General features: G+C 33.9%; 1 protein-coding gene and 1 pseudogene across 1 annotated transcript; one reads left to right on the forward strand and one right to left on the reverse strand.

Annotated features, from left to right (window-relative positions):
- Positions 1–5,788: 5,788 nt before the first annotated feature.
- On the forward strand, positions 5,789–12,072 carry LOC120117686 (ABC transporter C family member 10-like). Its single transcript, XM_039137932.1, has 12 exons — positions 5,789–6,021; positions 6,594–8,678; positions 8,786–9,106; positions 9,184–9,270; positions 9,340–9,927; positions 10,013–10,177; positions 10,296–10,590; positions 10,667–10,881; positions 10,959–11,264; positions 11,357–11,420; positions 11,510–11,749; positions 11,882–12,072. Exons 2-12 carry the CDS (start codon positions 6,618–6,620, stop codon positions 11,992–11,994), a joined length of 4,455 nt encoding a protein of 1,484 aa, XP_038993863.1. The 5' UTR covers positions 5,789–6,021; positions 6,594–6,617; the 3' UTR covers positions 11,995–12,072.
- A 543-nt stretch (positions 12,073–12,615) lies between these two features.
- On the reverse strand, positions 12,616–13,400 carry LOC120116920 (annotated as a pseudogene).
- Between the last annotated feature and the right edge of the window lie 924 nt (positions 13,401–14,324).

Consider the following 14,324-nt stretch of genomic DNA (forward strand, 5'->3'; position numbering starts at 1 on the left):
AGATCTCTAACGGATTTGTTTGGCTAGGCTTGCCATCTGTTTATCGACAAGGTTATGATGGTGGGAAGATGCCGGAAACAGTGGAGACATAGGCTTGGTGATGGCATCGACGACTACTAACCATTTAGGGTTGAAATGAAACCCTAAATCAACCCTAAGCTACAATTGATTTGGACAATCAAATCAGATCTGATCCAACAATTGTGGTTTCTGGTGGTTGCAGAGAAAAGTGCAAAACCCTAATTCATATGGGCCTACTCTTATGGGCTTTGGGTCTTCCAATTTTGTATTTGGGTTTCGGGCTTGAATATTGGGCATGGGTTTAGGTTTTTTAAAATAATAAATAAGTAATAATATTTAATAATAATAATAATAATACATAAAAGTTGAAAAATGGTGATTACACATACATGAACACCTTAAAAAAAATAAAACAACATGTTATTAAAAATTTAAACGAATATAAGTCGAACATGAACACCTTCAAAAGCAAACAAATGAACACGAACATAACATTATTTGTTCAATCTCGATTCATTTACACCGCTAATTGCCTCCTCCAATTCCTATCAATAATACCATTTTTTATAATATGTTTTCCAATGTCATTAGATGTACCTGCTACCGGAAAATCTAGATTCAATTATACTGCTCTATGGTGGTCTCGATGCAAAGCTCAATGGTGACCTATAATAAAGAAATGTTTAGTAGTTGTAGTTAGAAATCTGTATACATCGACATAGTTTTCTTCTTCATTTCTCTTTCATAGTCATAGGGCAATATTACTTTTATAAGTTAAATTATTTGTTTTTAAAAATAAAAAACTTAATATCCCTAGTTTTTCAAAATTTTGATCTTTATACTTTATTAAGTTAATAAATTAATTATTAACCAACAAAACGATCATTAATCGTTAAATTTTATTAATCTAATTCACGTGATCGTTCCTTTTTTTTCCTTGACTGTACATATATACATATAAGGATTTTTCAGATGAAAATATGATTTTTACAACTTTTTGCATATTTTTTTATATAATATTTTTCCCTCTTCTCACAAATTTTTCTCATAAAAAGTTTTTACTTAAAATATCAGTATTTATTAATTTATTAAATGACTTAAGTTATTAAATATAGTGTCATTCTCTTTGAAAAATTTGAATTCGAACTATTATGCATGTAGACTATTGAATGTGTGTTATTAATGATTAAAAAAAATCAACGTACATATACTACAATCACCCCTAACTACTTAATATTTAGTTTTTTCTTTTAATTTGTGATTTATTATTATAGATAATAATGCTTCACTGATAGCACCATCCTGATAAACGTCCGGGCCAGAGGACCTAAACCCCGTTTTCCTTTAGAAGTTTCGAGAAGTTGTCGGAGACGATGTCGTTCTCGCTTGTTCCGGTGAACGTGCTCTATTGACTTATTGAGTGGAAACTTATCGTTTTATGTATCGTCCATTAATTAAATGAATTACATGACAAATTTTCGCTGACATTGGATCTCAAATTATGGGACGTATTCCACTAAACTATTGAAGCTAGTTGGTGACTTTGGCTGTACTCTCAAAGTCCATACGGAGATTGTCAATTTCTTTTTATAAAATTTTGTAATTAAAATAACACAATCAGTGGTCAGAATTGATTCAGTAATCAGTTTCCAGCGAAAAAAAATATTGGGATCTCATTGTTTAATATAAAATTATTGTTATTTAATATTTCTAACATACAACTTTTAATTTATTGTTCCATTTTGGTCTGATAATTGTTTAACAATGGCTTTTGGTTGCTTTATGCAGCCAATTGAGAGAGAGAATAATTTATAATATTCTTTTATTATTATTGTTAATATTCTTATCAATAAAATAATATTCTCATCAATTTGGAGGCAGGAGGCATAAAATAATGAATGGGAAATATTTATTTTTTATAATCATATGCATTCTATTTTATTTATAAATTAATTTAGATCAAATATAATAAAGAATTATTATAATGTTATTTTTTTCAATTTAATTTAATTTATTTATAATAAAAAATAAGATAATTCTTTCAATTATGTTTAATTTATTATCAATTCAATTTATTATAGATGTTGGTCGTCGACCGTCTGTATTTCTTATTTTTCATTTGTTTTTTAATTTATAATAATTATATCTTTGTAACATGCTTTCTTCTGTCTTTTAGTACTTTTTTTTAGTCGCATGGTCATTTTTTCCATTTAGTTTTATGAGGTTTGGATCTGACGCCGCCTCGTCCGATCAATATGACGCTTATTTGCTCAACCTGGCGTTGGGGGCAACCTACTACCCTACCTCCCCCTTACCCGATTGCATATGAGAATTGGGTTTTGTTGTTGTTGTTGTTGTTGTTGTTGTTGTTGGATACACGGTTTACGTTCAAAGATAGTTTTCTCACGACGCTCGAATCTGATTTATAATTGTCGTTGGTCTTTCAATGGTTAGATTTCATGTTGTGGTTCGTTTATTAATGTAGTCAAATCTGTTCATATCTAAAATTTTTTTTCTAATTTTTTGAATGAGTTTTTAACCTTTTTTTCTTGTATGAACTTTATACGATCTAAAGTAGCTAGTTTCTTATATCAATTGCTATAAGAATATGTCATAATATATGTTTAGTTTACATTTATCGTTGTAAACCTTTATTATAATTTTATATATTATTTTTTAATTTCTAATAAATTAGTTGTTTTTAATTGCATAAAAAATAATAAAATATTTGACAAGTTTGCTTGAATGAATAATTAAAAGATAATTTTTAGTTAGGTTAATATACCATTTAGTACCTAAGATTAAGTTCAATTTCAATTTTGGACCTAATTTTTTTTATATCCCGATTAGTTACTTATGTTTTTTAATTAGAGAGAACTTGTCTGATATTCATTGGTTCACATTTAATATTGTCAATTAAATAAAAAAATTTGGATGCTATTAATGAAAAAATAAGTGCCTAAATTATATCTTAAGTTAACTTTAGGTGCTTAAAGATTTTTTCGTAAAAAAATAAATTCCTAACGTTTCTGATGTTACACTTTTAGGTATCTAACGTTTTATCCGTTACGCTTTTAGATGTCTACGTAGTAACTACCATTAAAAAACCGTTAAGTAACAAATGTCATGTTTCTATTTTGGCTTAATACAAAAATAAATGCACAAACTATATCCTAAGTTAACTTTAAGTGTCTAAAGAATTTTTTGTTAAAAATATGTGTCTAACGTTTTCAATGTTACGTTTTTTATAGTATGCGCAATGACCGTTAAAAAAATACTATGTGACACGTGCCATATTTATATTTTTTAAATTCTTAATTTTTAAATTTTTAATAATATTATTAATTAAATTTTATTTTTCTAAAATTACAAAAAACATATAATCCTAAAATCTCTCATTTCAATCCCCTTAAAATTATCGTCGACCATCATCAACAACCTTTGCCATTTTTGAACTACCAATCACACTTCACTAGACCTCTATTTTCGACCACCCACTTGTTGTCGTCTCAATTCTCTTAAATTCATATATCCAAACTTAAATCTCTAAACCCAATACTCAAATCTCTAACCCTAATCCTAAATTTATTATTCTCACCTTAAGTTAACTTTAAGGATTCATGGCACGATGGAAGGGGGTTTTGAGTGCAACTGGGAAGGGGAATTTTTTTTGCGTAGACGGAAGAAGGGAATTTTTTTCTTAGAGAAATATTTTTTAAATAAAATTTTAACTTCTTAAAAATATATAAATTTTAAAAAATATTTAAAACCGGGACATGTCAAATAGCAGCTGATTTTAACATTCGTTACATCTTAGGCACCTAAAAATGTAACGTTGAAAATATTATATACATATTTTTAGCGAAACATTCTTTAAGTACCTAAAACTAACTTATGATATAGTTTGAGCACTTATTTCGACATAAAACCAAAATATGAATATGATATGTGTCACTTAACGATTTTTCTAACAGTCGTTAATGTGTAGGCACCTAGAATTAACGAAGAAAATGTTATACAAATAAAAGGGTCATAAATAAAACATTAAGAACTATTTTTAAATAAAAAAATCTTTAGACATTTAAAATTAATTTAGAATACAACTTATCCTTATTTTTAATTAAACCTAGACTAAATAGTGAAGACAAACGTATTAACGTTAGAGTTAAATGCTATATTAATCAACAAACTTTCATACTCGGATCTACTGCATGCGTGCAATGACACCAATTAAGTTGCTGTCATAAGCAATTGATTTGACTATTTGCAATTAATGTCGTAAATGACATATGCTCAATTTTTTAACTACATTTATATAATAACAACTGTCATAATTATAATTATAATAGAACATTTGAATAATTTACAAATAAATATGTACTTGGATTTACAAATATGTTTTATATATGTTTAAAAGTTAAATTTAAAACTGAGCCATTTCACCTTTAAATTAAGGGTTTCAGATTATGGATTTTTAAATAAAAAAATTAATGAAAAAACCTTAAGCAGTACATGTACATATAATATCAATTGAGGGATTTATATTCTTTGAAGTCGATGTTAAAAAAAATAAAATATACTAATATAAAGGTATTTTTGTTAAAAGTATTTGATTTTTTTTAATAAAATACGTTTTTCTTTTATTTTCATAACAATATTAATTTGATAATAATTTTTCAAAAAAAATTACTATTTCGAGAACTAGTTTATTTATATATGGATGGTATTTAAGTGTATATATATATATATATATAAAGCCAGTAAGACACGTAGAGCAGCAGTATCAGAACATAATTGAGAGACAAGAATCACGTACAATATTATTAAAAAGACGTCACCCATGACGTCATCCAATTTAATCCATCCCTCTCGTACCTGAATTTAAGTAATAAAAGTTCATTATAATAATATCCCATGTCTCGTTGTTACATACAATTATTTTTTATTATTATAAAATAAATAAATAAATTTAAATTAATTGTTATAAAAATTTTAAATTCAGTTTAATTATCCTATTCAACCTAACATTTCAAAATATTAATGGTACGAGCAGGGTTAGTTTGAGTCGTAAGCAATTTGATATCATTTAAGTATGTCTCGAGTTTGAGACTTTATGAATACATAATATCTTTGTTAGGAGATTTACTTATCAAAATTAGTTGTGCGAAATGAGTCAGTTTAGATTAATTAAAACAAAATCATGAGGAACAGAGTGGGCAAAAAAAATGTTAATGATCAGATAGTATTATTATTTTATGTCGTATCATATAATAACTTAGATATTAAATTTTTAAAATTTTATTTAGAGAAATAAATTTATTTAATAAATTTATTAACGTTGATATTGTTTTCAAATAATATTATTTGTATAGAGTAATGAAATTTAAAGATTTTTTTTTTATTTTTAAGTATTTCATATTAGAATTTGTTAGGTTAAATTCATTGAGCGATTTGAGTAGTGAAATAGAAAATTATTTTTTAAAAGATTTTGGATTCCAGTTATTTTTGTAAAAGGTATTTTTATTGTCATTTGATTAAAAAATAAATATTATATTATAATCAACACAATTAAATAAATAAAAAAATTGTTATGTATAGTTTAATAAAGAAAATTTGTTATGTATAATTATTTTTTCATAAATACGTGTGAGTTTTATTAGAATATATTTGGATTATAATTTCGCTCATTCTTTTCACATTAAAACTAGTATATGTATATACGACAACGATGTCTCAATTTGGTTTTTAACAAATCTTTTAATTTGCGTCTCTATTTTCATTTCCTCTTGCTTTGCTATTTCTCCATATAAACACGTAGACACCACACTGCAAGACAAATACGAATGAACTAATCATCAATTTCAATCTTTCTTCTTCTTCGTTTCTGGGGAAGAACAAGAAGGTAGAAGCCAAATCCCAAACAACTTCACGTTCTGTTGTACGTACAGGACATTGTTTTTTTGGAGAAAGGATTCTGGGTTTCTTCTGATCACTTCACTGGTTAGTTTTCATTTGGTTTTTAGTTTATATCATTGGGAAATACAAAGGGTTGTCGTTTTTGGGTGCAGTTATTTCATTCATCATTTGTTTTTAAATGCTTATTTTCATTTTCTGCCGAGCAACGTTCTTTTGATCCACGTTGATTTGCTTCGAAATGAAATAATGAATCGGTTTCTAATTATAGGAGAATTTTCACTGGAGAATTCTCTAAATAAATTGCTGAGAAAAGGGTTGCGTAGGCTATTTGTCTTCTAACTCGAGAGTTGAAAAAATCATTAGTTTCTGGGCTTTGAATGTTCTTTTCCTTTGCTTTTGTCTTTTGATTATTGCTTGCAAGTTGCACGTGTTATGAATTCTTTAAGACCCTTGAATTCCTTTTTTTATTTAAGTCTTTGTTTGAGTGGGGCAGAGTTGGATTTTGTTGCTTGTTTAACCTTTTTATTAGTATTTTATTTCACAAATAACTCAACCTTAATTTGAATCTATTTTGAGGATCTTAACTCTGTGATTGATGTTTTGATGATCTCATGTCTACTAGTTTCTTACATATGGAATTCTTGAGGTATGTTCAGGTTTGAAGATCAAGGGGAAGAGCCATGATGGAGGATTTATGGACTATGTTTTGCGGGGAATCTGCTTGTTCAGATGGTGATGGAAAGCCATGTGATTCTACTTTGTGGCATTTCACCAATCCCTCTTCCTGCATTAATCAATTGATGATGATTTGTTTCGATATCCTCCTCTTGATCATGATCTTATTCAACATGATTCAAAAGCCAACATTGAAAACCGTTGGCATCCCTGCACGCTTTCGAAACCGATCTGCTTTGCAAACAGCTTCTGCTGTTGTCAATGGTTGTATTGGATTGGTGTACTTGTGCTTTGGCATTTGGATTTTGGAAGAGAAGTTAAGGAAAACTCAGACTGTTCTGCCTTTGAATTGGTGGTTGCTGGTACTGTTTCAGGGCTGCACATGGTTATTGGTGGGTTTAACTGTGAGCCTTAGGGGTAACCATCTTCCCAAGATACCGTTTCGGTTACTTTTGATTCTTGCTGTCATATATGCTGTTGTTGTTTGTGTTTTATCTGCTTTTGCTGCTATTCTGAATAAAGTAGTGACTACAAAAATAGTTATAGATGCTCTGTTGTTACCCGGAGCAATATTGTTGTTGTTTGGTGCTTACAAGGGATATGAGCATGAAGATGGTGCTTATAACACAAATGAAAGTGGACTTTATGACCCTTTAAATGGTGAGGTCAATGGCAGTACCAAAGATGGTTACACCGCTCAAGTTACCCCGTTCTCTGTAGCTGGATGCTTTAGCAAATTCTCCTTTTGGTGGTTGAATCCTTTGATGAAGAAAGGTAGGGAGAAGACACTGACTGAAGATGATATGCCCAAGTTACGTGAGGCGGAGATGGCGGAAAGCTGCTATTGGTCGTTCTTGGAGGAATTGAACAAGCAAAAGCAAGCAAAACCATCATCACAGCCATCTATTTTGAAGACCATAATAATATGCCACTGGAGAGAGATTTTTGTCTCGGGATTTTTCGCTTTGCTTAAGATACTCACACTGTCTGCAGGTCCTCTGATTCTTAACGCATTCATTTTGGTTGCTGAGGGAAAAGGAAGTTTCGAAAATGAAGGTTATGTATTGGCCTTATCACTCTTCTTTGCAAAATGTTTAGAATCCTTATCACAAAGACAGTGGTATTTTCGAACCAGACTAATAGGTCTGAAAATAAGGTCTTTGCTCACCGCAGCAATATATAAGAAGCAATTGAGATTATCCAATGCTGCAAGGCAGATGCACTCGAGCGGTGAGATAACAAATTACGTTGCAGTGGATGCCTATAGGATCGGAGAATTTCCTTTCTGGTTCCATCAGACATGGACAACAAGCCTTCAGCTGTGTATTGCTCTAATCATTCTCTTCTGTGCCGTGGGAGTAGCCACATTTGCGGCCCTAGTAGTTATCATCCTCACTGTCATGTGCAATGCTCCACTGGCCAAGTTACAGCACAGGTTTCAAAGAAATCTAATGGTTGCACAAGATGCGAGACTAAAGGCTAGTTCCGAGGCTCTAATAAACATGAAGGTGCTGAAGCTATATGCATGGGAGAGCCATTTTAGGAATGTCATCGAAAATTTAAGGGCTGTAGAATACAAGTGGTTATCAGCAGTGCAGTTGCGAAAAGCATATAATGGCTTTCTTTTTTGGTCTTCCCCGGTTTTGGTCTCTGCTGCTACCTTTGGGGCATGCTATTTCTTGAACATTCCTCTGCATGCTAGTAATGTCTTCACTTTTGTGGCCACCCTACGTCTTGTTCAGGATCCCATTAGATCTATACCTGATGTTATTGGGATAGTCATTCAAGCAAAGGTTGCATTTGCGCGTGTCGTGAAGTTCCTCGATGCACCAGAGCTGCAGAGTGCAAATGTCCGGAAAAAATGCCATATGGAGAATGCCAACTTAGCCATCTCTATTAAATCAGGAGGATTTTCTTGGGAGGAGAATGCTTCAAAACCCACCCTAAGAAACATAGCTTTAGATGTTAGGATGGGGGAAAAAGTGGCCGTTTGCGGAGAAGTTGGCTCCGGTAAATCGACCTTGTTAGCGGCAATACTCGGAGAAGTTCCTAATATCCAAGGATCTGTAAGGACTGAATGAATTTAGCCTTTTATCCTAGCATATTGTTTCTTTCATTTCAGGTCTAAAAGCATATAGTTTTTCAACTAGTAATTCCATTGTCTAATGTACAGATTCAAGTATTTGGAAAGATTGCCTATGTCTCTCAAACAGCCTGGATACAGACAGGAACGATACAAGAGAACATATTATTCGGCTCTGCCATGGATAGACAGCGGTACGAAGAAACACTCGAAAGGTGTTCCTTGGTGAAGGACCTCGAATTGTTTCCGTACGGTGATCAAACTGAAATAGGTGAAAGAGGAGTGAATCTTAGTGGTGGCCAGAAGCAGCGAATTCAACTTGCTCGTGCGCTTTATCAGGATGCTGATATATATCTTTTGGATGATCCATTCAGTGCTGTGGATGCTCACACAGCTTCAAGTTTATTTAATGTATAACCAAAATCCAATATAACCTAGCAATTTGTTTAATTATTAACACATGGCAAAGCTGACTTAGATTGTCGCAGGAATATGTTATGGAAGCACTTGCAGCAAAGGCAGTTTTACTTGTGACACATCAAGTTGATTTCTTACCAGCTTTCGATTCTGTTTTGGTTAGTATGTATTCTTTCATCTCCTTTTTCGGTACTTCTCTTTTGTTCTAATGTTGATTTTATTCACAGTTAATGTCAGATGGCGAGATTCTTCGAGCTGATTCTTATCACGATTTATTAGCTTCTAGTCAAGAATTTCAGGACCTTGTCAATGCACACAAAGAAACTGCTGGAGATGGAAGAGTTTCTGAAGTTAATCCTTCCGAGGGACATGGAACTTCCACTACAGAGATCAAGAAGAGTTATCTGGAAAAAGAGTTTAAAGAACCGAAAGGTGACCAACTGATCAAGCAAGAAGAAAGGGAACAAGGAGATACAGGACTTAAGCCATACATACAGTACCTCAATCAAGACAAAGGCTTCTTGTTCTTCATCATTGCTACTTTGTGTCATCTTTTGTTTGTGGGGTGTCAGATAGCGCAGAACTCTTGGATGGCTGCTAATGTAGACGATCCTAATGTCAGCTCGTTGAAACTGATTGTGGTTTATTTGGCAATCGGTTTTTTCTCAACTCTGTTGTTGCTTCTTAGATCACTTTCCGTAGTTACCTTAGGTATTAGATCTTCAAAATCTCTATTTTCACAGCTACTAAATTCCCTTTTTCGTGCACCTATGTCGTTTTATGACTCCACTCCTCTGGGAAGAATACTAAGTCGGGTAAGCATCTCACTCGAATATTGACGTAATGGTTAGCTGAAAACGATAGGCGGAACTGACATTTATACATTTTGATTTTAATCAGGTATCTGTTGATCTGAGCATTGTTGATCTTGATGTACCATTTAGCTTAGTATTTGCTTGTGCGGCTACCATGAATGCTTATAGCAATCTTGGAGTTCTAGCTGTTGTTACCTGGCAAGTCCTATTTGTTTCGGTACCGGTTATTTACGCGGCAATCCGCCTACAGGTAAAACTACAAGTTTCTTTCAAGCCGGAACAATTCCTAGTTGCATTGAAACTTGAAAAATGCAAGATGACTTTGCATGAATGTTATTAACCTTGAAACCATTTATTGTCGTACATAGAACTATTACTTTTCCACCGCAAAAGAGTTGATGAGGATAAATGGCACAACCAAATCCTTGGTAGCAAACCATCTAGCAGAGTCCATAGCAGGAGCCACCACAATAAGGGCTTTTGAAGAGGAAGAAAGATTCTTCGCAAAGAGCCTTGAACTTATCGACACTAATGCGAGTCCGTTCTTCCACAGTTTTTCAGCAAATGAATGGTTGATCCAGCGGTTAGAGACGCTTAGTGCTACTGTTTTGGCCTCTGCAGCACTCTGCATGGTTCTGCTTCCTCCTGGGACTTTCAGTTCTGGTTAGTATTAGCAAACTCTTACTCACCTATATGGTTGTCGGTATCAAGTCCATAAAAACTACTCATGTTATTGCAGGGTTTATCGGCATGGCTCTTTCGTATGGCCTTTCATTGAATATGTCCCTTGTGTTTTCGATTCAAAACCAATGTACCATAGCAAATTACATCATTTCTGTAGAAAGGCTTAACCAATACATGCATGTACCAAGTGAAGCCCCTGAAGTGATAGAGGAGAATCGTCCTCCATTGAACTGGCCAACGGTGGGCAAAGTTGATATCCGTGATTTGAAGGTATAATTTTTCTTTGCACATACATAATTCTTCTATTCCGCATCGGTTATACTGAGAAAAAAAAATTATTCAAACAGATCAGATATCGGCCAGATTCACCATTAGTTCTTAGAGGGATCAGTTGCACGTTTCAAGGAGGGCACAAAATTGGTGTTGTTGGTCGTACTGGAAGCGGGAAGACAACTCTAATCAGTGCTTTATTCCGTCTGGTTGAGCCAGCTGGAGGGAAGGTTATAGTCGATGGCATCGACATCTCTACTATCGGTCTACACGATCTGAGGTCGCGTTTTGGAATTATACCTCAGGATCCTACCCTTTTTAATGGAACCGTGAGATACAATTTGGATCCTCTATCCCAACATACAGACCAGGAGATATGGGAGGTAAAATTTGATCTTCTTTTTAGCAAAGAAATTCTCCATTCATGTTAATGCTAAACGTATTGTGGCAACTGATTTTTCATCTGCATCTTAAGGTTCTTGACAAATGTCAACTTCGAGAGGCTGTTCAGGAAAAAGAAGATGGAATGGACTCCTTGGGTAAATTATCGGAAAATCGACCCTTCTTGTACGTTTAATCTCTTTATAGTGATACTGTTTACTGAGAAATAAATCAATCGGTCATGCAGTTGTGGAAGATGGATCAAATTGGAGCATGGGGCAACGGCAATTGTTTTGTTTGGGGCGTGCTCTTTTGAGGAGAAGTCGTGTGCTGGTACTTGATGAAGCAACTGCATCGATTGATAATGCGACGGACTTGATTTTACAAAAAACCATTCGCACCGAATTTGCCGATTGTACTGTAATCACAGTTGCACACAGGATACCAACCGTTATGGACTGCACGATGGTACTTGCGATCAGTGATGGTGAGTTTCTTTAATGTGTTGATCCAAGAATTGAATGTACTTTGCACTGCATGCACTTCTTTCAACTTCGCAATCATACTTCCTTTAGATTGTGATAGAACCAACGTTTTGTTGTTTCCATTATATTTTCAGGCAAACTTATGGAGTACGATGAGCCGGCGAAACTGATGGAGAGCGAAGGCTCGCTGTTCGGGCAACTTGTGAAGGAATATTGGTCCCATTATCACTCTGCAGAGTTGCGTTGAAGCTCGGAATATTTTCTGTGAGCAAGACTCCTTTCCCTCCCCTAGCTCGATCGAAATAAGCGAAATCAAGAAGCGAAATCAAGAAGTTTGATGTATGGTTCAAATATGTTGCTGGGTTTGAAAAGGAAGTTGGAGACAAGCTATATTTACTGGCTTTAGAGGAAGCAGAGGAGATTATGGGGTATTTTAGATATGCCATTTTAATATCATCATTCCTTATTTCTCAAGGAAATGAATCAATAATCTTTTTCGACTAAGCCTGATGTTCTAGTATATACAATTCTCAATAGCTAAATCCGAATGCCACATTATATATCTTTCGTCTTATGTCACTCATTATAACTTAAACTATATATGTACACGCAGAATATAAACCCTGCCAAAAGCTTTCCCACTAGGATTTTGTAGCATATAAACTATACGTGTATTAATCTCGTGGTTAAACTATACATTATTTCACTATTGATGCTGGGGCTCATGCTTCCTCCAATGGCATATTGTTCCCATCCTTGGTAGAAATTGCTGGCTACGTGTGCGTATCCATGACATCAACGGTCAGGTAAACGGCGTAAATTTACACTTTTTTACTGGCAAACTATTAAACCATGGAGTTATTTATCATTACCTTGGCATTCTTTGGTTGCATTTGGGTCCAAAATGGTTAAAAATGACGGTGACCTTCATGTTTCTATCTCTTAAACGACCATCATCATGCCCAAGAAGCATGACTTTATCCTGGTTCCTGAACCAATTGTTTGATATGGTAACATCGGTTGAGCCACGAGTGACATCAAGGAGACCATCTTGGCACTCATAACGTGTTATGATCGATCCAAACTTTTCTTGCCGTGACCAATCTTATAGCATCACCATCCATCTGACCGAGGGGTATCACCTTCGAATCAGGCCCCATTACGGTGCCAGGTGGCTGGGACTTGCAATGGTGGATGCGTAACCCATGGATGATTATATCGGTAGCCTGATACACCAACAAGACAACCGGCACCCGTTTTGTGGACGTCGACACCACGATCATCGATGGTAGTGAAATTGCTCAAAAGAAGCGGCCTTTGCAGCGTGATTTGCATGTTGCTTTTGAAAGTGATCCATACTTTGCCCTTGATTATAGTGGCTCCATATCGAAGGGTTCCTTGTTTAGGATTTAGAGGGTCGTCGGAAGGATCAGTTACCTTATATTTTACGACATCTTTACCAGCATTATTGGTTATTTTGCCAATGAAACCCACAGATCATCTGACCAATTTTTATCGTTGACTCCTCCAAAGAGGGTTTCCTCTCCAACATTTATCGATCACATTCATTTTAACTAATGTGACATTAAAGCGTGCCATTAAAATGACCACAAAAAGGGCTGATGTGAAGCACCATGATAATATTGTAGCCATTGCTGAATTATTTTATCTTGGATTTCCTCTGTTTTAATCTTGTGAAGATAGAAAGATGAAAGACTAATGACAGATGATTGACATGTTTATGCAACAATATCTGCCAAATTGTAGAGTAAAAAATAGAATGTGATTTAGTTCAGTTTAGTTATAATGATTTTTAAAGTGTTACGGTTAGAAATGTCAAGGCTATCGCAATTAATATATTATATTGTTACATCAATAATATATGAATTAAAAGTTTGAAATTTATGTCACTTGATGAGTTCTTACACTTAATCAATTGGAGTAATTAATGGATGATAATATCGGTAGCCTGATACACCACAAGGCAGTCGGAGCCTGTTATGTGGACGTCGATACCATGACCATCAATGGTAGTGAAACAATTCAAGAGAATCGACTTTTGCAGCGTGATTTGCATGTTGTTTTTTAAAGTGATCCATACTTTTCACTCGATCATAGTGGTTCCATATTGAAGAGTTCCTTGTTTAGGATTTAGATATTTTATGACATCTTTGCCGATGTCGTTGGTTATTTTATCTGCGAGACCAACAGAGCATATGGTTAATTGTTGTCGTGGACTGCGCCAAAGAGGATTCCCTCTCCAACATTTATCGAATCACATTCATCTTAGTTAATGTAACATTAGAACGTACCATTAAAACGACCACGAAAAGGAATGATGTCCCACACCATGATAATAAGGTAGCCATTGCTATTTTTTTTTATCTTGGATTTCCTCTATTTTAATCTTGTGAAGGTAGAAAGATGGAAGAGGGATGATTTACAGATTTATACAATAAAATGTGTCAAATTGAAGCCTTATGCGGATTCTGTCAACTTAAAACATCATTAACAGTTGTATTGTTTGTTTTAGCGGTGTTTTTTTGTAGTGTTTTATTCTTTTACGTCAGGAGAGTT

This window comes from Hibiscus syriacus, unplaced genomic scaffold (assembly GCF_006381635.1).
Source record: "Hibiscus syriacus cultivar Baekdansim isolate YM2019G1 unplaced genomic scaffold, ASM638163v2 tig00000916_pilon, whole genome shotgun sequence".
NCBI lineage: Eukaryota > Viridiplantae > Streptophyta > Magnoliopsida > Malvales > Malvaceae > Hibiscus > Hibiscus syriacus.

What these genes read in the sequence shown, in the direction of transcription:
- LOC120117686 (XM_039137932.1), top strand. Translation starts at nt 6,618, where the DNA reads ATGATGGAGGATTTATGGACTATGTTTTGCGGGGAATCTGCTTGTTCA. An exon ending in TCCTGGGACTTTCAGTTCTG is followed by an intron (nt 10,591 to 10,666) that starts GTTAGTATTAGC and finishes ATGTTATTGCAG; the next exon opens with GGTTTATCGGCATGGCTCTT. An exon ending in CAGACCAGGAGATATGGGAG is followed by an intron (nt 11,265 to 11,356) that starts GTAAAATTTGAT and finishes CTGCATCTTAAG; the next exon opens with GTTCTTGACAAATGTCAACT.